The sequence below is a fragment of the Sinocyclocheilus grahami genome, unplaced genomic scaffold (genome assembly GCF_001515645.1).
Source record: "Sinocyclocheilus grahami isolate Dianchi unplaced genomic scaffold, SAMN03320097.WGS_v1.1 scaffold24.1, whole genome shotgun sequence".
NCBI lineage: Eukaryota > Metazoa > Chordata > Actinopteri > Cypriniformes > Cyprinidae > Sinocyclocheilus > Sinocyclocheilus grahami.
In genome coordinates, this window is record NW_015505203.1 from 1355846 (window position 1) to 1370035 (window position 14190).

Consider the following 14190-nt stretch of genomic DNA (forward strand, 5'->3'; position numbering starts at 1 on the left):
AAAATCCAGGCCCAGCAAATGAGTATGTGCATTCTAGGGAATTATTCAGCCGAAAATAGCAAAAAAAGCTTTTTCCGAATAAGCGAAAAGTTAACCAAATAAATTGTACCGAACAAAGACGTGATGCGATCAAATAGAGGCTCGCGCTAATGCAGCAAACATGACGGCAGTGTGGAAACATTTAAAGCTGTCTGAGAAAGACGCAAAAATCATTACAAGCACCGACAGCGAGAGACTGTTTAGTACTGCATCGTATGTCTTCGATGAGAAGAGGAAGGGTGGTTGTTGCTGGTTACTGTATGATGATTAAAATCGCGAAATGCCCTTAAACAATTAAATAAGCTGCAGAATGTTATGTTTTCTAATACACACAGGAATTGCACATGTTCAAACAGCGCTGCACGAGCTCACGGTGGCAGGGTTCAAAGTTCAAAGCGCGAGGGAAATCTGCATTGAAACTGTGTTACTCGTCAGCTGCTCGGTAAAATTTTAATGAGTTTTTACAAGGCATGTGACAATGCGATACGTGCAACAAACGTCTTCCCAAATTCGTAATGAGAATCATTTGTCAACAAAAAGAAGCACTGAGGTCTTCCTGCAGGTTTCTGCCAAAATAAAAGTTGAGAAAAAGGCAAGAACTCCATTAACATTAATAAATGTTATTGTAATTTTACTGTTGTTCTGTAAAATAAAAGAACAAAAGAAAATAATAATGAAAATAATAATTACAACAGCTCTATTAATACATTTATTGTAACATTTACACAATGTTCAGACTAGGATCTATAATATTTTCTAATGTTTTAAATTCAGTATTTTCTGCTCATCAAGGCTGCATGTATTTGTACAGTAAAAAAAGACATGCCTGATTTAAGAAGGGGGTCTAAAAAATGGCCTAAATACTAACTTATTAATTTTAAGTTAAGTTGTGTTTTATTGGTATAATGTCTACAAGTTCTTACAAGTTTTTCTACTTGTTACTTTGCACTTTTCATTACATGTTTATTTTAAAGTATCTAATATTTTGATACTTAATTTCCATGATCTAAATATTCTTAAAAATTAAAAGTTTGTTGTCATTTGGAAGTGTGTAGGCCTTCTTGCATTATTATGCTGTTACATTATGATTATATTTTCAGTGGCATAAAATGGTCTTTAAAACGACAATAATATCGCTTATCGCAATTATTTCTGGGGTAATATATCGCACAACAAAAAGTTGTTATCGTGACAGGTCTAGCTTCAGGACCTGAATGGGAGCCATTTCCACAGAGCTGATTACATGCTGACGTCCTGTCTAGCAATTTATCAGCAATGACAGTGAGCCTAACGTCATACCGTCCACCCCTTGAGATTTAACCACACCTAATCCCCTCACAGAGGCTGCATGAGAACATGTGGATGCAGTTCAATATCTTGTGGTGACTTAAAATAATGGAGAAACGTTTTTTTATTTCTCGTCTTAAAGAATCAGCAATTTGAGACTGATGATGAAAAAACACTAAGATCATGGCACCCATACTTTATGACTTTATAACCTGCTCTTTCTCCTGCACTTTCCTATTCTTCTCTATGTCAATATTGGCTTTTGCTTGTGTATATAAAACATGGATAAACCTGAAACCAATTCAAAACAAGTGTGGGAAAGGATGAGTTTATAGAAACCTAGAAACACCTCTAAAAGATGTTTTTATTTCCTTAAGTGACGATCAAGGCAGTGGCCTCATTACATATTTACTATTTATGATCTTGTAATCTATCAGAATTGAAACACTGAGAGCCATGTTCCACTCCAGATGCAACAACAATATAACAGAGCGGCTGAAGCGACAAGATGATGGCATCTTAAAGAAGCATTTGCATATGATTTCTAAATCCAGGAATAACTATAATCTGTCGTTTGCGAGCCATCCTTACAGATGACTTGACGATGGATTGTTTATATCTAAGCATCTCAAAAGATTACATACCTGCAATGCTATCTAGTCCTTGCAGATCAGTTTTGACTGACTGGATAATTTCAGGATTACTACTTTCACATACATTAACTGCTGGCATTTAAAAAAAAAGGTTTTTATTCCGGTGAAATGATCTGCCTAGTGGAGCGAGAAGTGCTAATGGAGTAAATCACTGCAGTGGAAAGTCTTTGAGACTGATCAGGGTCAGCGGACATGACAGAGATCTGTGCTACTATGGAGGATGTCCAAACAAAGCACACCAGACTGAACAGCACAGAATGCATTTTGAGGACTTCGCCAAGATGTGAGCTGTAAAACCAGGCAAGTGCAAAGACATTTCTGTCATCATTTACTCATCTTCATTTCATTCCAAACTTTTCCAAACTAACGTTGGACCTAATCGACTTTTACTGTATGAACAAAAAAATGTTTGAGGGTGAGTAAATGAGGACACAATTTTCATTTTTGAGTAGACATCCGCAAAATAGTGATATCCAACAGCGACAATATAGGCTATTCATAAAAAACTTACAATGACCGTTCAGTACACATAGATTGTAAACAACGGCCAAAAATTACCAAAACATCTTATCAATCAACATAATCAGCAATGTGGTATATTTCCAAATGACATAGCAAATGCAAACTGGTGTTACATTTCAGAAGTCAGACCAAATGAGAACTTGCAATTTGGGCAACCACTTTTGAGTAGGCCTTTCAGGTGGGATGTGGAGAATGAAGGTCAAGGTCACCCTTGAGAGCATCTTGATGTGTCCCAATGGCAATTTCTCGCGGTCAAAAATGTGCAATTACAGTCTGAACCTTTCAGTGGTCCACTAATGTATTGGCTGACATTTGGCTTTTTTTTATTATAGGCATCACTAATAAGTTTTTCTGTTTGGACCAATAAGTGCCGGAAGTGTCTGACTTTTATTTTGACAGTCCTGAGAACACCATTGCCTGAGCGCAGACGCAAAGATGGTAAACAAAGAAAAAGTATTACAGTGTTTATTAGTATTATAAGAAATAGAAAGACAAACACTAAAATACTTTCTCATATATTATCAGCATTAGGGATGTAATGGTATGAAAATTTCATATCACGATTATAGTGACCAAAGTTATCACGGTTATCAATATTATCACGGTTTTGTTAAAATTAGATGAAAACGTTCAAAAAGAACTGATACACACACTGAAAACATTTTAATAAGTTTTATATTTGAAAATCAACAAACAACAAATACAATTAGCAGCTATATGCACTTTTTTTTTAGCAAAAACATTAAATTAACATTAACATGAAGCCCTAATAATAATAATAATAATAATAATAAATCACTTGTGTATATATATTTATATACACACACACACACAATGTGATTTCCGTTAGTGATCATGTGATCTTCGGTTAGGAGATCTTGTGATGCTTTTTAAAGCAAAGTTGGGGTTGATTTCGAGTTCACATACAAACATAAATAGAATAGGCTAATTAAATTGGTCTATTTTAATGTAAGACAACATTTTTCGTCAGTGATAGAAATATGATTTAAGACGGTAGTGTAAGCAAGTTTAGTTTGAAAACGTTTAATAGTAAATAAGACACAATTAGACAATATTTGAATTAATCTCTAATCAATATTTTTTGTCCAATTATTTGCCCAGTTAGTTTTGGTAATGAGGTCAAAGTTACCTTGCATTTGCTATATAACAGTGGGGGGTGGTCACGAAGATGACGGAGCAAATTTGACACGTTTCCCCCTTTTGCAGCTACTTTCTTCTTGCAAGATCAGCAGACAGGGTGACCGTCCTCGATTAAATTGCCTTCAGGACTCTTGTAAAAGCCAAAATACGACCAGACCACCGATTTTTGTTCTCTTAGATGGCTGAAAAATCTCCCGAGCGCTGTCACTGCCTTCCGCCATTTCGTCTCGTGCAAAAAACAACAACAACATTGCATGCTGCTTCTGCGTCAGACTGATGTTGGCTGGACAGGATTTACTGCGAGTTTTCAAAATTGCGATAATCAAACACGGTTTTGATGATAATTACATTTTAAATGGTAATACTAACCGTCAGGGTTTATCGTAAAACCGGTAATCGTTACATCCCTAATCAGCATTCTGCAAATGTGTATTTATAAAATGTAAGTCTTTGTATATCTAATAAACAAATACTACAAGATTTTACTATCTGAAGTATAAATCTGTTTTTCACTCTTTTTATGAAGTTCAAATTATTTTTGCCATTTTGATTCATTTTCAAATGATTTACTTCTAATTTAGTACATATTATGTAAAATAAATCTAAATTTAATTGCAGAATGTGCTATTTACTATCTTTAAATTAAACATATATCTCATATCGGCATTGGCCAATAAAAAATCCATATAAATCCACTAAACTTTTTATTACATTAGCATTGAATTACTGCATTGCCCAAAAAATACTTAAAACAAATCCTATACAGCTATATGGCTATTAGTTAGCATTATCTGTCCCACATGCAGCTTAGGTGACGTCAGCTGAAAAGACATTTCAGAGACATCAACTACATTTTGAAAAACATTTTCCTTTTGGAACAACATGCACTAATTAACTGCGGACAGTTTGACCAAAAAGCATTTATTAAAGTAGTAAATAGAGGCCATTTGGATTGTATGTTCACTTCACGGACAGAGTTCCTAAACCACACTGAAATTTTTTTTTCATTCATCCAATTAAAAAAAGGGCAAGTTATTTATTTTTCCATTAGCTCAAGTTAAAAAATATAGATGTGAATCATTACCCTACATTTTTTTAATTGGATGAATGAAACATTTTTTTCAGTGCACATAATTTAGCTAAAACATCAGAACACAGAGGTCAGAGGATGAGAAAGAGGTGAAGCCCCTTTCTCTCTCTCTAAATCTGTGTTAGTGGGGTCTGGGATTTCAGGGATCTGTAACACAAGCCTGTGGTGTCAGGTCACAGTATCAGCAAGGTGACACACTGAGTTACTGAGGACAAGGAAACCCTGTGTTAACACTTATTGAGGTGGTGTGCTTCTCAGACATGGATGCCGTAAAGCTGGAGAACAGAGTCACAGGCCAAATAGGCCTCAATTCAGGCTGAACATGAAAGTCTGTGAAGAGTAATATGGAAAAAAATATCATGTTTGTGTGTATATTAAAATGATGAAACAGCAGAGTGAATGACAGATAAAACTCCCAAAGATGCAAAACATGGTCCAAGTCATAAACACACTGTTCCGAGTCCGATCTTTTTTATGCAAAGCATCCTTCCCTGCGCCTGATCCACCCAAATGGTAGACAATGCAAAATATTAACACATTTTCATACCTCTCCTCCTACATAGCAGGCTGAAACTCCCCCACAACCTCACTAGTATGATTAACACCAATGATTCACTCCTCACACTCTTCCTCAGCTAAAACAGACAGACTCTGCACAAGAGGTTAGAGATCTCAGAGAGGGCATCTGGAGATCTGGACAAGGATATAAAGTCCTTCGCTTTTCATTAAGCCACTTAACGGAAAACACACACGTTAGTGCTGCCTGTATTGTATGAAGCTCAGTCAGCATTAGTCACACTGGCATGAGTTATTAATGAGCACTGAATCTGTCCTCCTCCTCGCTCTGAATGGTTCAATTTTCCGTCCTCTGGCACTCGCACTGCAATCTGTGCCTTATTACATTGAGAGGGGCAAGGCTGGTTATTTTCACTGCCTATGGTCTTCATAGTTCCCAAATCCAACGCACTACCTGTTGACTGATTTCTTTTATAGACTAGTGGTTCTAAACATGTTCAAACATTTAAATTCCCGTCCCTCTTTTTTTAAAGTACAGAAATTAGGAGTGCCCATAGATTACAATAAGTAACTAAAAGAATTACAATTTAAAATGAATTAAACTTGAGCTTGAATTTTTATTGTTTTAGCTTATTTTAAAGCTTGTTTTATTTGAAATCCATCTCGAGGCCTCTTGGAAGTCTGCTTTTTTTAATTTATAGAAATGATCAGTGTCTGCATATTAAAATAAGCAACTAAAATAATAATAATTCAAATTAAAATAATTAAATTCTTGAATTCCACAAGTTTGGGGGTGATATAAAAAAAATCTTGATTTTTAGATTAGCTTATTAAAGCTTGTTTTATTTTAAAACATTTGAAGTCATCTTGGAAGTTTGCTTGATTAATTTACAGAAAGTAGCAGTGTCCACAGATTAAAATAAGAAAAACTATCATTGAAATAAAAAACAATTGGTGAATTGCAGAAGTTAAGAGATTAATTAATATAAAAAATAACTTGATTTTTTAAATGGTTTCATCTTATTTTAAAGCTTGTTTTGTTTTTATTTAAATAATTTTAAGTCATATTGAGGCCTTCTTTGAAACCCTGCTTTTATATTGTATAAATATTGGCAGTGTCCACATATTAAAATAAAAAAATAAAAAAATAAAATGTAAAATCAAAATAATTAAATTTAATAATCTGAATTTCAGAAGTTGATTTTGCCTAATTTTAAAACATTTAAGCCATCTTGAGGCCCCTTTGGATGTTTGCTGAGGCTCCCCAGTGGGCCCCGGCCCCTTGGTTGAGAACCACTGAGATTGATATGTCTAAACTAGTTGTTAACTTAATCAGCATTGGCTTGACTCGTTGTTATATCAGAGGACATTGATTATTAGTATGAGGAATAGCTAGGATTTTCAGTTTTCCCACTAAACAAAATGACTTCCAGTAAAGACATGAAGCCATAAAAGACACCAGATTTACAACATCTACAGTGAGGAGCATGAATGTAGCCTTGACAAGCCTATCAATTAACAGTTATGGGAAGGCATGTTGAGTTGTTTTTTTTGCAATCTCCCAGCAATCTTGAGGGAAATACAGTTCAATAGAAAAGCAAGCATGAGGTCATTCCCAACAACAAAAACATATTCATATACATATTAGTTTCTCTGCGGTCAGTGTGAAGATATGTCTCACCTGGCTGGATGAATTCTCTATAACACCTACTCCTTGAGGCCGGGTTGACATTTTCACCCAGGGATTCTCAAAAACAGGGCCAAAGGGGGAAATGTAAATGCAGAATCGTTTTCAGTGGTTGACAAGCATTTATAAGCTTGTCGTTAGAGGCTATTCGTCTGTTCTGACAGAAGTAATCAAATCAGTGTTGCCAGCTAGCCTGAACTAGCCACGCAGACAGAGATCAACAAGTTGAAGCCCAACATCAGTCCACATGTGGAGGGGGAAAAAAACTTGTTTTGAAGTCTCCAGTTGAAAATAAACAGCAGGTACTTGAGGAGGATTTATGAAGGATTTGAAGTCTTCTCGGGGAGACTAACATGGAGCTCACTTACATTTATATTTGCTTCCCAACCGAATGAGCGAGAGTTTTAAAACAATTCATTTGTTCCTTAACAGTCATAGAGAATGAGCAAACAAAAAGGAAAAGGGTCTCTCTGCGAGCGATATTAAGTGTTAGGCCAGCCAAAAATCACAATTTTACCGACCTTCAAAAACAAGTGTCAACAAAAGCTGAAAATACCTCAACCGTCAGTTTGAGATACACGGAAACAAGCGTCGCTCGACTAAACACGGATGTGAAGAAAAACAACCGTGAGTGCTAATGACGAAGGACTAACTAACCTAAGACGGGTTTCAAAAAATGATCAATCCCGAAAAACCCTCATGATCCGCGAAACCGTCTTCCGCTACTCACTGGATCCCGGCGACAAACGGTTCCTGAATGAAACGACGCGTCTGAGGGCTCGCGTCCAAGGCCAAACATCCAGAGTCAGGTAGTAAAATCCATGCTTGGCTTCGGGGCTGCGGTGAAACGGGTTTCAGTGGAGGCGGATCGGTGTCGTACTGCGGCCGAGCTGCTCAAGCGCTCGTGCCTGATACCGGAACAACATGGCTGATCTCTGGAGCGAGCGGAGGCAGTAGCGGGAGCGGAGGGGGCTGAGCGCGGATCCTCTAGCGTCAGTCGGTGCTCGCATACTGCGGTATTCGCGGCAGTAACGGCGACTGTAGACGTGGGGTGACATCATGCGGTCGTTGTTACCGTGCAGATGCCTGGACACAGGAAATCGAGCAGATGCCTGGACACAGGAAACGGCATCGGTGTGCCTGACCTGCTGCGTGATTGTGTGAGAAGTGCTGAAATAACTCAAAACAAAGAGGCATTTGAATTTCCAAAGAACGTTTAATTTTGAACAGGCCTGCTGCAACAGTATTTACAGATAGAATTATACACCGTATGAATACATTTACAGCCATTTAAAAAGAACAAACAAAAAAATCTTAGTCTAAAACTAGGCATGTAACGTTATACACAAAACAGACATCACCAAGCTTTCACAGATCAAATCTTGAGGGTGTGTGAATCACAAAGTGACTCTCCCTCTTTGACAGATAAAGGAATCGTTCAACCCAAAATTAAAAACCTGTCATTGTTTACTCATCCTTATGTAAATCCATAAACAACTGCTGTTAATTGTTGTGGAGCACAAAATGAGAATTTCTGAAGAATCTTTACACTACACAAGAGCACTTTCTGTGAGAAACAAAATTAGAGTTTAGGTTTTCACAACAAAAAAAAAAACAATCATCGTAGTTCTTAATAAATCAGAATTGATGTCATGATGTTAAACAAATCTGATAAACTAACAGCTATCATAGCAATTTTTTAGGTCTGTTTGTCAACAGCTATTTTATGGCTTTAGAAGACGTGCAATATAACAACACAAATGGACTTGGCATATTGGATTTGGCAGTCATGGTCACTATGGACTTCTTAGAAAGAAAAAAAGCTGTGATGACTTTTATATTTGTTCTTTGATGTTCTATTGAAGAACAGAATACAGATTCAAAACCACTCTAGGGTAAGTAAATAATACTTCGATTAACTACTTCTCTTCTTTAGGAAACAGTCCACTCTTAATAAATGAGGACATAATGCAAATACCTGAGTGAAAGTGTAATATACCTCTTTAAATAAACAAACATCAATCCACACACATACAAAAACCAAATCTTGATCAAATGTTTAGTCTCTTAGCTCCTCTACTGGCATAGTGAAAAGGTCAGAGAAGAAGCTCCCTTCGTTGTCACCACCACCAAAAACTAGAAGTGTTTGTGGGGCTGACTCTGGAAGTTCCTCTTGTTCATCTGTACATCCCTGTAAAACAAAGACAATTATTATAAATAATGAACTGAAGCCACTTGATAAGGATCTTAATCATTTGAATTTGAATGTTTTCACCTGTTTGCATGTTGTGGGCATGGTAATGATGGAATGTCCAGCTCGGGGTACAGAATTGAGCTGGGGAAAAGCTAGAGAGGACCAGCAACTAGTGTCTGAAGAGAAAAAGAAGGCTGTCTTTATACTCCAGGTTAAATATAATCTTAAAATCTGTCAACAGCATTTATACCATTGTATGAGGTCAGTAAGATTATTTAAAGAAATTAATCATTTTACTCTAGGCATTTAGATGTAAATAAATACATTTACAATGTTATAAAAGATTTACATTTTTTAATAAATGCTGTTAACTTTATATTGATCAATCCTGATTTTATTTTTTTTTAAATGCATCATTTTACACAAAATCAGCATGTTAGAATGATTTCTAAAGGATACTTAAGACTGGAGTAATGGATGCAAAATATTCAGGAATAAATTTTAATTTCAAACCATTAAAACAGAAAAGCTTGTAGTAAATTGTGATAATATTTCATAATATTACTTTTACTCTATTTTTGAGCAAATGAATGCAGCTTTGGCATGTATAAAATATTTTCAACAACATAAAAGTCTTACCCACATCTTTGAACAGTAGAACAGAGCTGGGACAGTAAATCGATGCATCACGAATCGCAGTAACTGTTCTGCATCGATTCTGAGATTATCGGAATGCATCTATCTGGAATCGATTCTGAGCTTAGTTTTTAACAGATGGCACTGCATGCTTTAGAAACAGCTGTACTCTGCTTGCTTCCTTATACACACCACTTGAACATAAAAATAATCATTCATACAGTTTGAAAAGGTTGAAGCGAATTACAAGGTGGTTCATAATGGGCTGTGTTTACATTAATCTCACATCATAAAAGCATGAAAGCCAAGGTGCAAGTACATTTAACCACTTACACTTACCGAATGCACAAGGGCTCTTCTTTGTGAGCATTTGAGTGTGTGGTTAAAATCTAGCCTAGAGCGCCATCTGCTGTTAAAAAATAAGCTCAGAATCGATTCCAGAGAGAATCACGATGCACTGATTTATTGTCCCAGCCCTACAGTAGAGTATATAGTACCAATGAGAGCCCTGGCCATGGAATTTCGACATAAAACCTTGTTCTCACCCGTGTTGAAGACGAATGCATCACTCAGTGCGTTGTTCCCATTGTAGCCCCCATGGATCAGGAAGCTGCAGTCTGAAAGAACCGCACAGCCATGCCAGCTGCGATACAGTAAGGGTCAGAGGTCAAATACTCAGTACATCTAGGCTGATCAAGATATGCCCAATCATGTACCCATTATAAGACAATTGATTGAATTTCTATTATATATTTAATTTGCAGTAGAGCACGATTTAAAGAACAAACTGTTCCTCGTAGTAAATAAAGACTTTTTAAATACCTTCTGGGAGACGGGGCTGTTCCACTTGCCTTCACAACAGAAAACTCCATCAGGCCTGAAATAGGTGGTGAAAATGTGGTATTTTAAGCTGACTACTCCCATTTTTAAAAGAGCACCTTCAGTAATTAATGTGTGAAAACACTAGGGAGTCATACCAGGTATTAAATATGCAGAAAAATCAGGACAGATCTATTGAATTATAACGGTTTCAAACAAAGAAAAAGTGTTGAATCTAGTAGACTCTAGCAATAGTAATAAAATTACTTTTATTAGTGGTGAACTATGTTATTGCTTATTTTCCCCAATAAGAAGCCACCTGAATTAAAAATCTAATAAATCTTGAAAGAGTAACAATTCTTGCAGTATTTACCAAGGTCTAGCACGAACATGTCATTGAAGCATACAGGGGTGTCCCATCCTCCAAAAACAAAGATCCTGCCCTGCATCACACATGCTGAGTGCCTGCACAAACAAATCAAAAAGAAAACACTCATCTGCCACATGTTCAGTACAGCTGAAAACATAAGTCATGCAGTTAATGAAATATTACATCATGCAACTTTGAATAAAAAGACATGAGCTCCCCACCCAGAGCGTGGCGCAGGCTTCTCTCCATTGACAATAGGTTGATACCAGATGGCCATTTCAGGGTTAAAGATGTAGATGGAGTCACTGCAGCCATCTGGTTCTGGGTGTGGGCGAGGAAACACTCCTCCAAACACAAAGAGCTCTCCTCGGAACATACTGCAGCTGTGGTAGGCCAGGGGAGGCACTTTTCCCTGCGCCTAAAGGGGTAAATGAAATTCAAATCCGCTTTATAATATTTTCAGAACCTACTGGATAAAACAATTAGACTTGGATTTATTATGGACTACAACCAGATGATATCTATGACACAAAAATAAATCGTATGTGCCTAGACATGTGTTACAGTGATACTGTATAGTTCTGTGAATATTTTGAAGGGTTTTGTTGTTAATCTTAGAATCAATTGCAGACTAACCTCAACCAAAGTCCAACGCCAGGTTTGTGTGTCTAAGATGTGAACATCATTAAACCATTTCTTATGCTTTGAGCCACCAAACACAAAGATACGCTTAGATTCCGGGTCATAGGTCGCTGTGTGACCAATGCGGGCCTCAGGGGTGGGTCCTTCTGCAAGGGTTTCAGCAGGTACCCAAGAAAGATCCTCTGAAAAAATATTAAGAGCAGAGCTGCATCTACCAAGTAAAAACATATTTAATAATATATTACAATCTACTGACATGAGACAATGTGAAATGCTTACCTGTGCACAGTTTCCAAATGGGGTCTTTGCAGAACTGCATTCTGGCACCTTGTCCTCCAATCAAAATCGCTGTCTGAGGATCAATGGGACAGAGAGTTTGACCCCAACGACCTGACGGCTTGTCCAGTGGAGCTGAAAAGACAGTGTTAAACATACAATAACTACCATTCCACATTACTCATATGTTCCACATGTATGCAATGAAAATATTCACTCACCAGTTTGTGAGGGGGTTTTGGCCTGCTTGCCTTTAGCTTTGTGGCTCTGAGAACTGGAAGTTGCAGTATGTTCCTCCTTTTGTGAGAAGAGACGTGTCTGACCTCCATGATGATTGTTCTTGCTCCGTCTTTGAGGTGTCACCTTTTCAGAGGCATTAGGGCAGATGTTCTCCTTGCCTCTACCTTCATTAACTTCCTCCTCCTCCTCTCCCTGAGATCGCTTCCTCTTGCCTGGACACTCTCTTAATGCAGGTACTGCATGAATGCACTGGAAACAATGAAGTGAGAAGACACTGAAGACAAAAGCTGAAGCAGCTTGTCGGAAAACGATCAGCCGTGATGGCAGCAAGTACATATCAAAGAACAGACCATTTATTTAAAACAACAAAAAAGAAACGACAACAGAACAGGAGAAGATGGCATTCTTTCAATCTCCGCAAGGACTTGTACAATGGCAGAACAACAATGTGTGTCGCGAACAACAACAAAGAACTGATGAGTAATGCTACGTTTTATAATAAATAAGACACTTGTTCTTTGCTTTGTTTTATTTTAAATAAGAAGGTATAACATTAAAATATATTGAAGTTCAAAAAACACACACAAAACTCAAATGCAAATGGAGGGAGGGGTACTAGCAGACCAATCACAGCGCTTGCGGTCCTCGTAGAATTGACGCGCTGTGACATTTTTGGAGAGGTGCACGTCAGGCTACGCCGCAGCCTTGACACAGAAGTATTTATCAGCCTTTACTCAGGCAGGTTAAACTCACCTCTGGAGTGCATTCCATCTGTGAAAGAGTCAGCCCCGGATCCAACAACTCTGTAGTACCCTTTGGAAAACAGGATCATGGGTCAATTACTGTATGCACAGATACAAAGACTTCACACAAAATGCATTACATCTTATTTCTTATATATTATGGATAATTTGATTACGCTTTCAGCAAAGACTGTAACATCCTTGGAAATGTTCACCATGATATGGAAGCAGTGACAGATCTTCAATTTTGTGACTTACATCCAAGTGAAATGGATGATTGACAAGGACTTGGTTCTATCTATAGAACGTTCATTGACTGATTGGCAATTCTGAATGAAAGCACGAGGTCGATTGCAAGAAAGGATTTAAGCAGGCTAAATGACTGAAGACTGGCATACATCACTAGAAAGAAATGTAGCGCGTTTACCAGAAGTTTGAGTTATGATGACGTTGATGAATCGTTCACAAATAAATCAACAACATGCTTTATGCTCTTAAAAATGGATGAATTTCCATTTCATACTGACTTTAAAAATCAGCACAGAAAATATCATAACTCTTCAGATTTCATTTGGGATTTGTTGTGTAACACAAAATGTAACTGAGCTTGAACGGTCTCTCACCCCAATGAGTTTTACAGTTAAGGTTGCTCCACTGGACCAGACACCATCCTCACCAGATTCCCACGACAGACATCTGAGAAGAGGAAAGGTTTAGTAAGGGTTTAAAGGTTAGGCTACTATTAAATCATACTGGACAGATTTAACGTAAATAGCAAACGTACTTATTGAATGGTGTTAGTTTTCCCATATTAATGGGTATGTTCCTCTCATCAGCCAGTTCCACAGAGACTGAATCCCGCTTTCCCCAGTCTCCTCTGGCGAAGAGGACCATCAGCTGGACACTAGGCTGGATCTTAATTGAGCTCTGCCATCCCTCACGCCTGTTGTGGGAAATAAATGATGATGAACACAATCCCCTCATGTAAAGAACATGGGTTTAACATAGTTAGCGACACAAGTAGCTGCAGTACTGAGCACCATGTCACAAAGCAAGAGTGATAAAGAAGTGGCTCCAAGACCATTACATTGAAATCCGTGGCCAGGCAACTCCCCGGATCTCAATCCCATAGAGAACCTGTGGTCAGTCCTCAAAAGGTGAAGCAGTGGACAAGCAGAAGCCCACAAATTGTAAACAACTCCGAGAACTAATAAGGCAAGAATGGATCGCTATCAGTCAGGATTTGGCCCAGAAGCTAATACTCAGCATGCCAGAGTGAATTGCAGAGGTTATGAAGAACAAGGGTCAACACTGT

The 14190-nt window shown here is 37.6% G+C and overlaps 2 protein-coding genes across 10 annotated transcripts in view; both read right to left on the reverse strand.

The window, feature by feature from the left end:
* mark2b (MAP/microtubule affinity-regulating kinase 2b) overlaps positions 1-7957 on the reverse strand; it is a 50169-nt gene extending 42212 nt beyond the window's left edge. For 7 of the 9 annotated variants that reach the window (XM_016246781.1, XM_016246831.1, XM_016246815.1 and 4 more), the window contains exon 1: positions 7686-7955. In XM_016246781.1, coding sequence (XP_016102267.1) covers positions 7686-7754 — 69 coding nt within the window. In that variant the 5' untranslated portion in view covers positions 7755-7955. Of the gene's footprint in view, positions 1-6949 lie in introns of all 9 variants that reach the window. The other 2 variants (XM_016246837.1, XM_016246798.1) reach the window with 2 other exon arrangements.
* Positions 7958-8173: 216 nt separating this feature from the next.
* Positions 8174-14190, reverse strand: part of LOC107563087 (rab9 effector protein with kelch motifs-like) — an 8927-nt gene continuing 2910 nt past the window's right edge. Inside the window, exons 2-13 of the mRNA XM_016247873.1 lie at positions 13660-13818; positions 13499-13571; positions 12886-12945; positions 12114-12381; positions 11896-12027; positions 11611-11798; positions 11196-11392; positions 10978-11069; positions 10608-10662; positions 10331-10428; positions 9231-9325; positions 8174-9146 (exon numbers count right to left, since the gene is read on the reverse strand). Coding sequence (XP_016103359.1) covers positions 9015-9146; positions 9231-9325; positions 10331-10428; positions 10608-10662; positions 10978-11069; positions 11196-11392; positions 11611-11798; positions 11896-12027; positions 12114-12381; positions 12886-12945; positions 13499-13571; positions 13660-13818 — 1549 coding nt within the window. The 3' untranslated portion in view covers positions 8174-9014. The remainder of the gene's footprint in view (positions 9147-9230; positions 9326-10330; positions 10429-10607; positions 10663-10977; positions 11070-11195; positions 11393-11610; positions 11799-11895; positions 12028-12113; positions 12382-12885; positions 12946-13498; positions 13572-13659; positions 13819-14190) is intronic.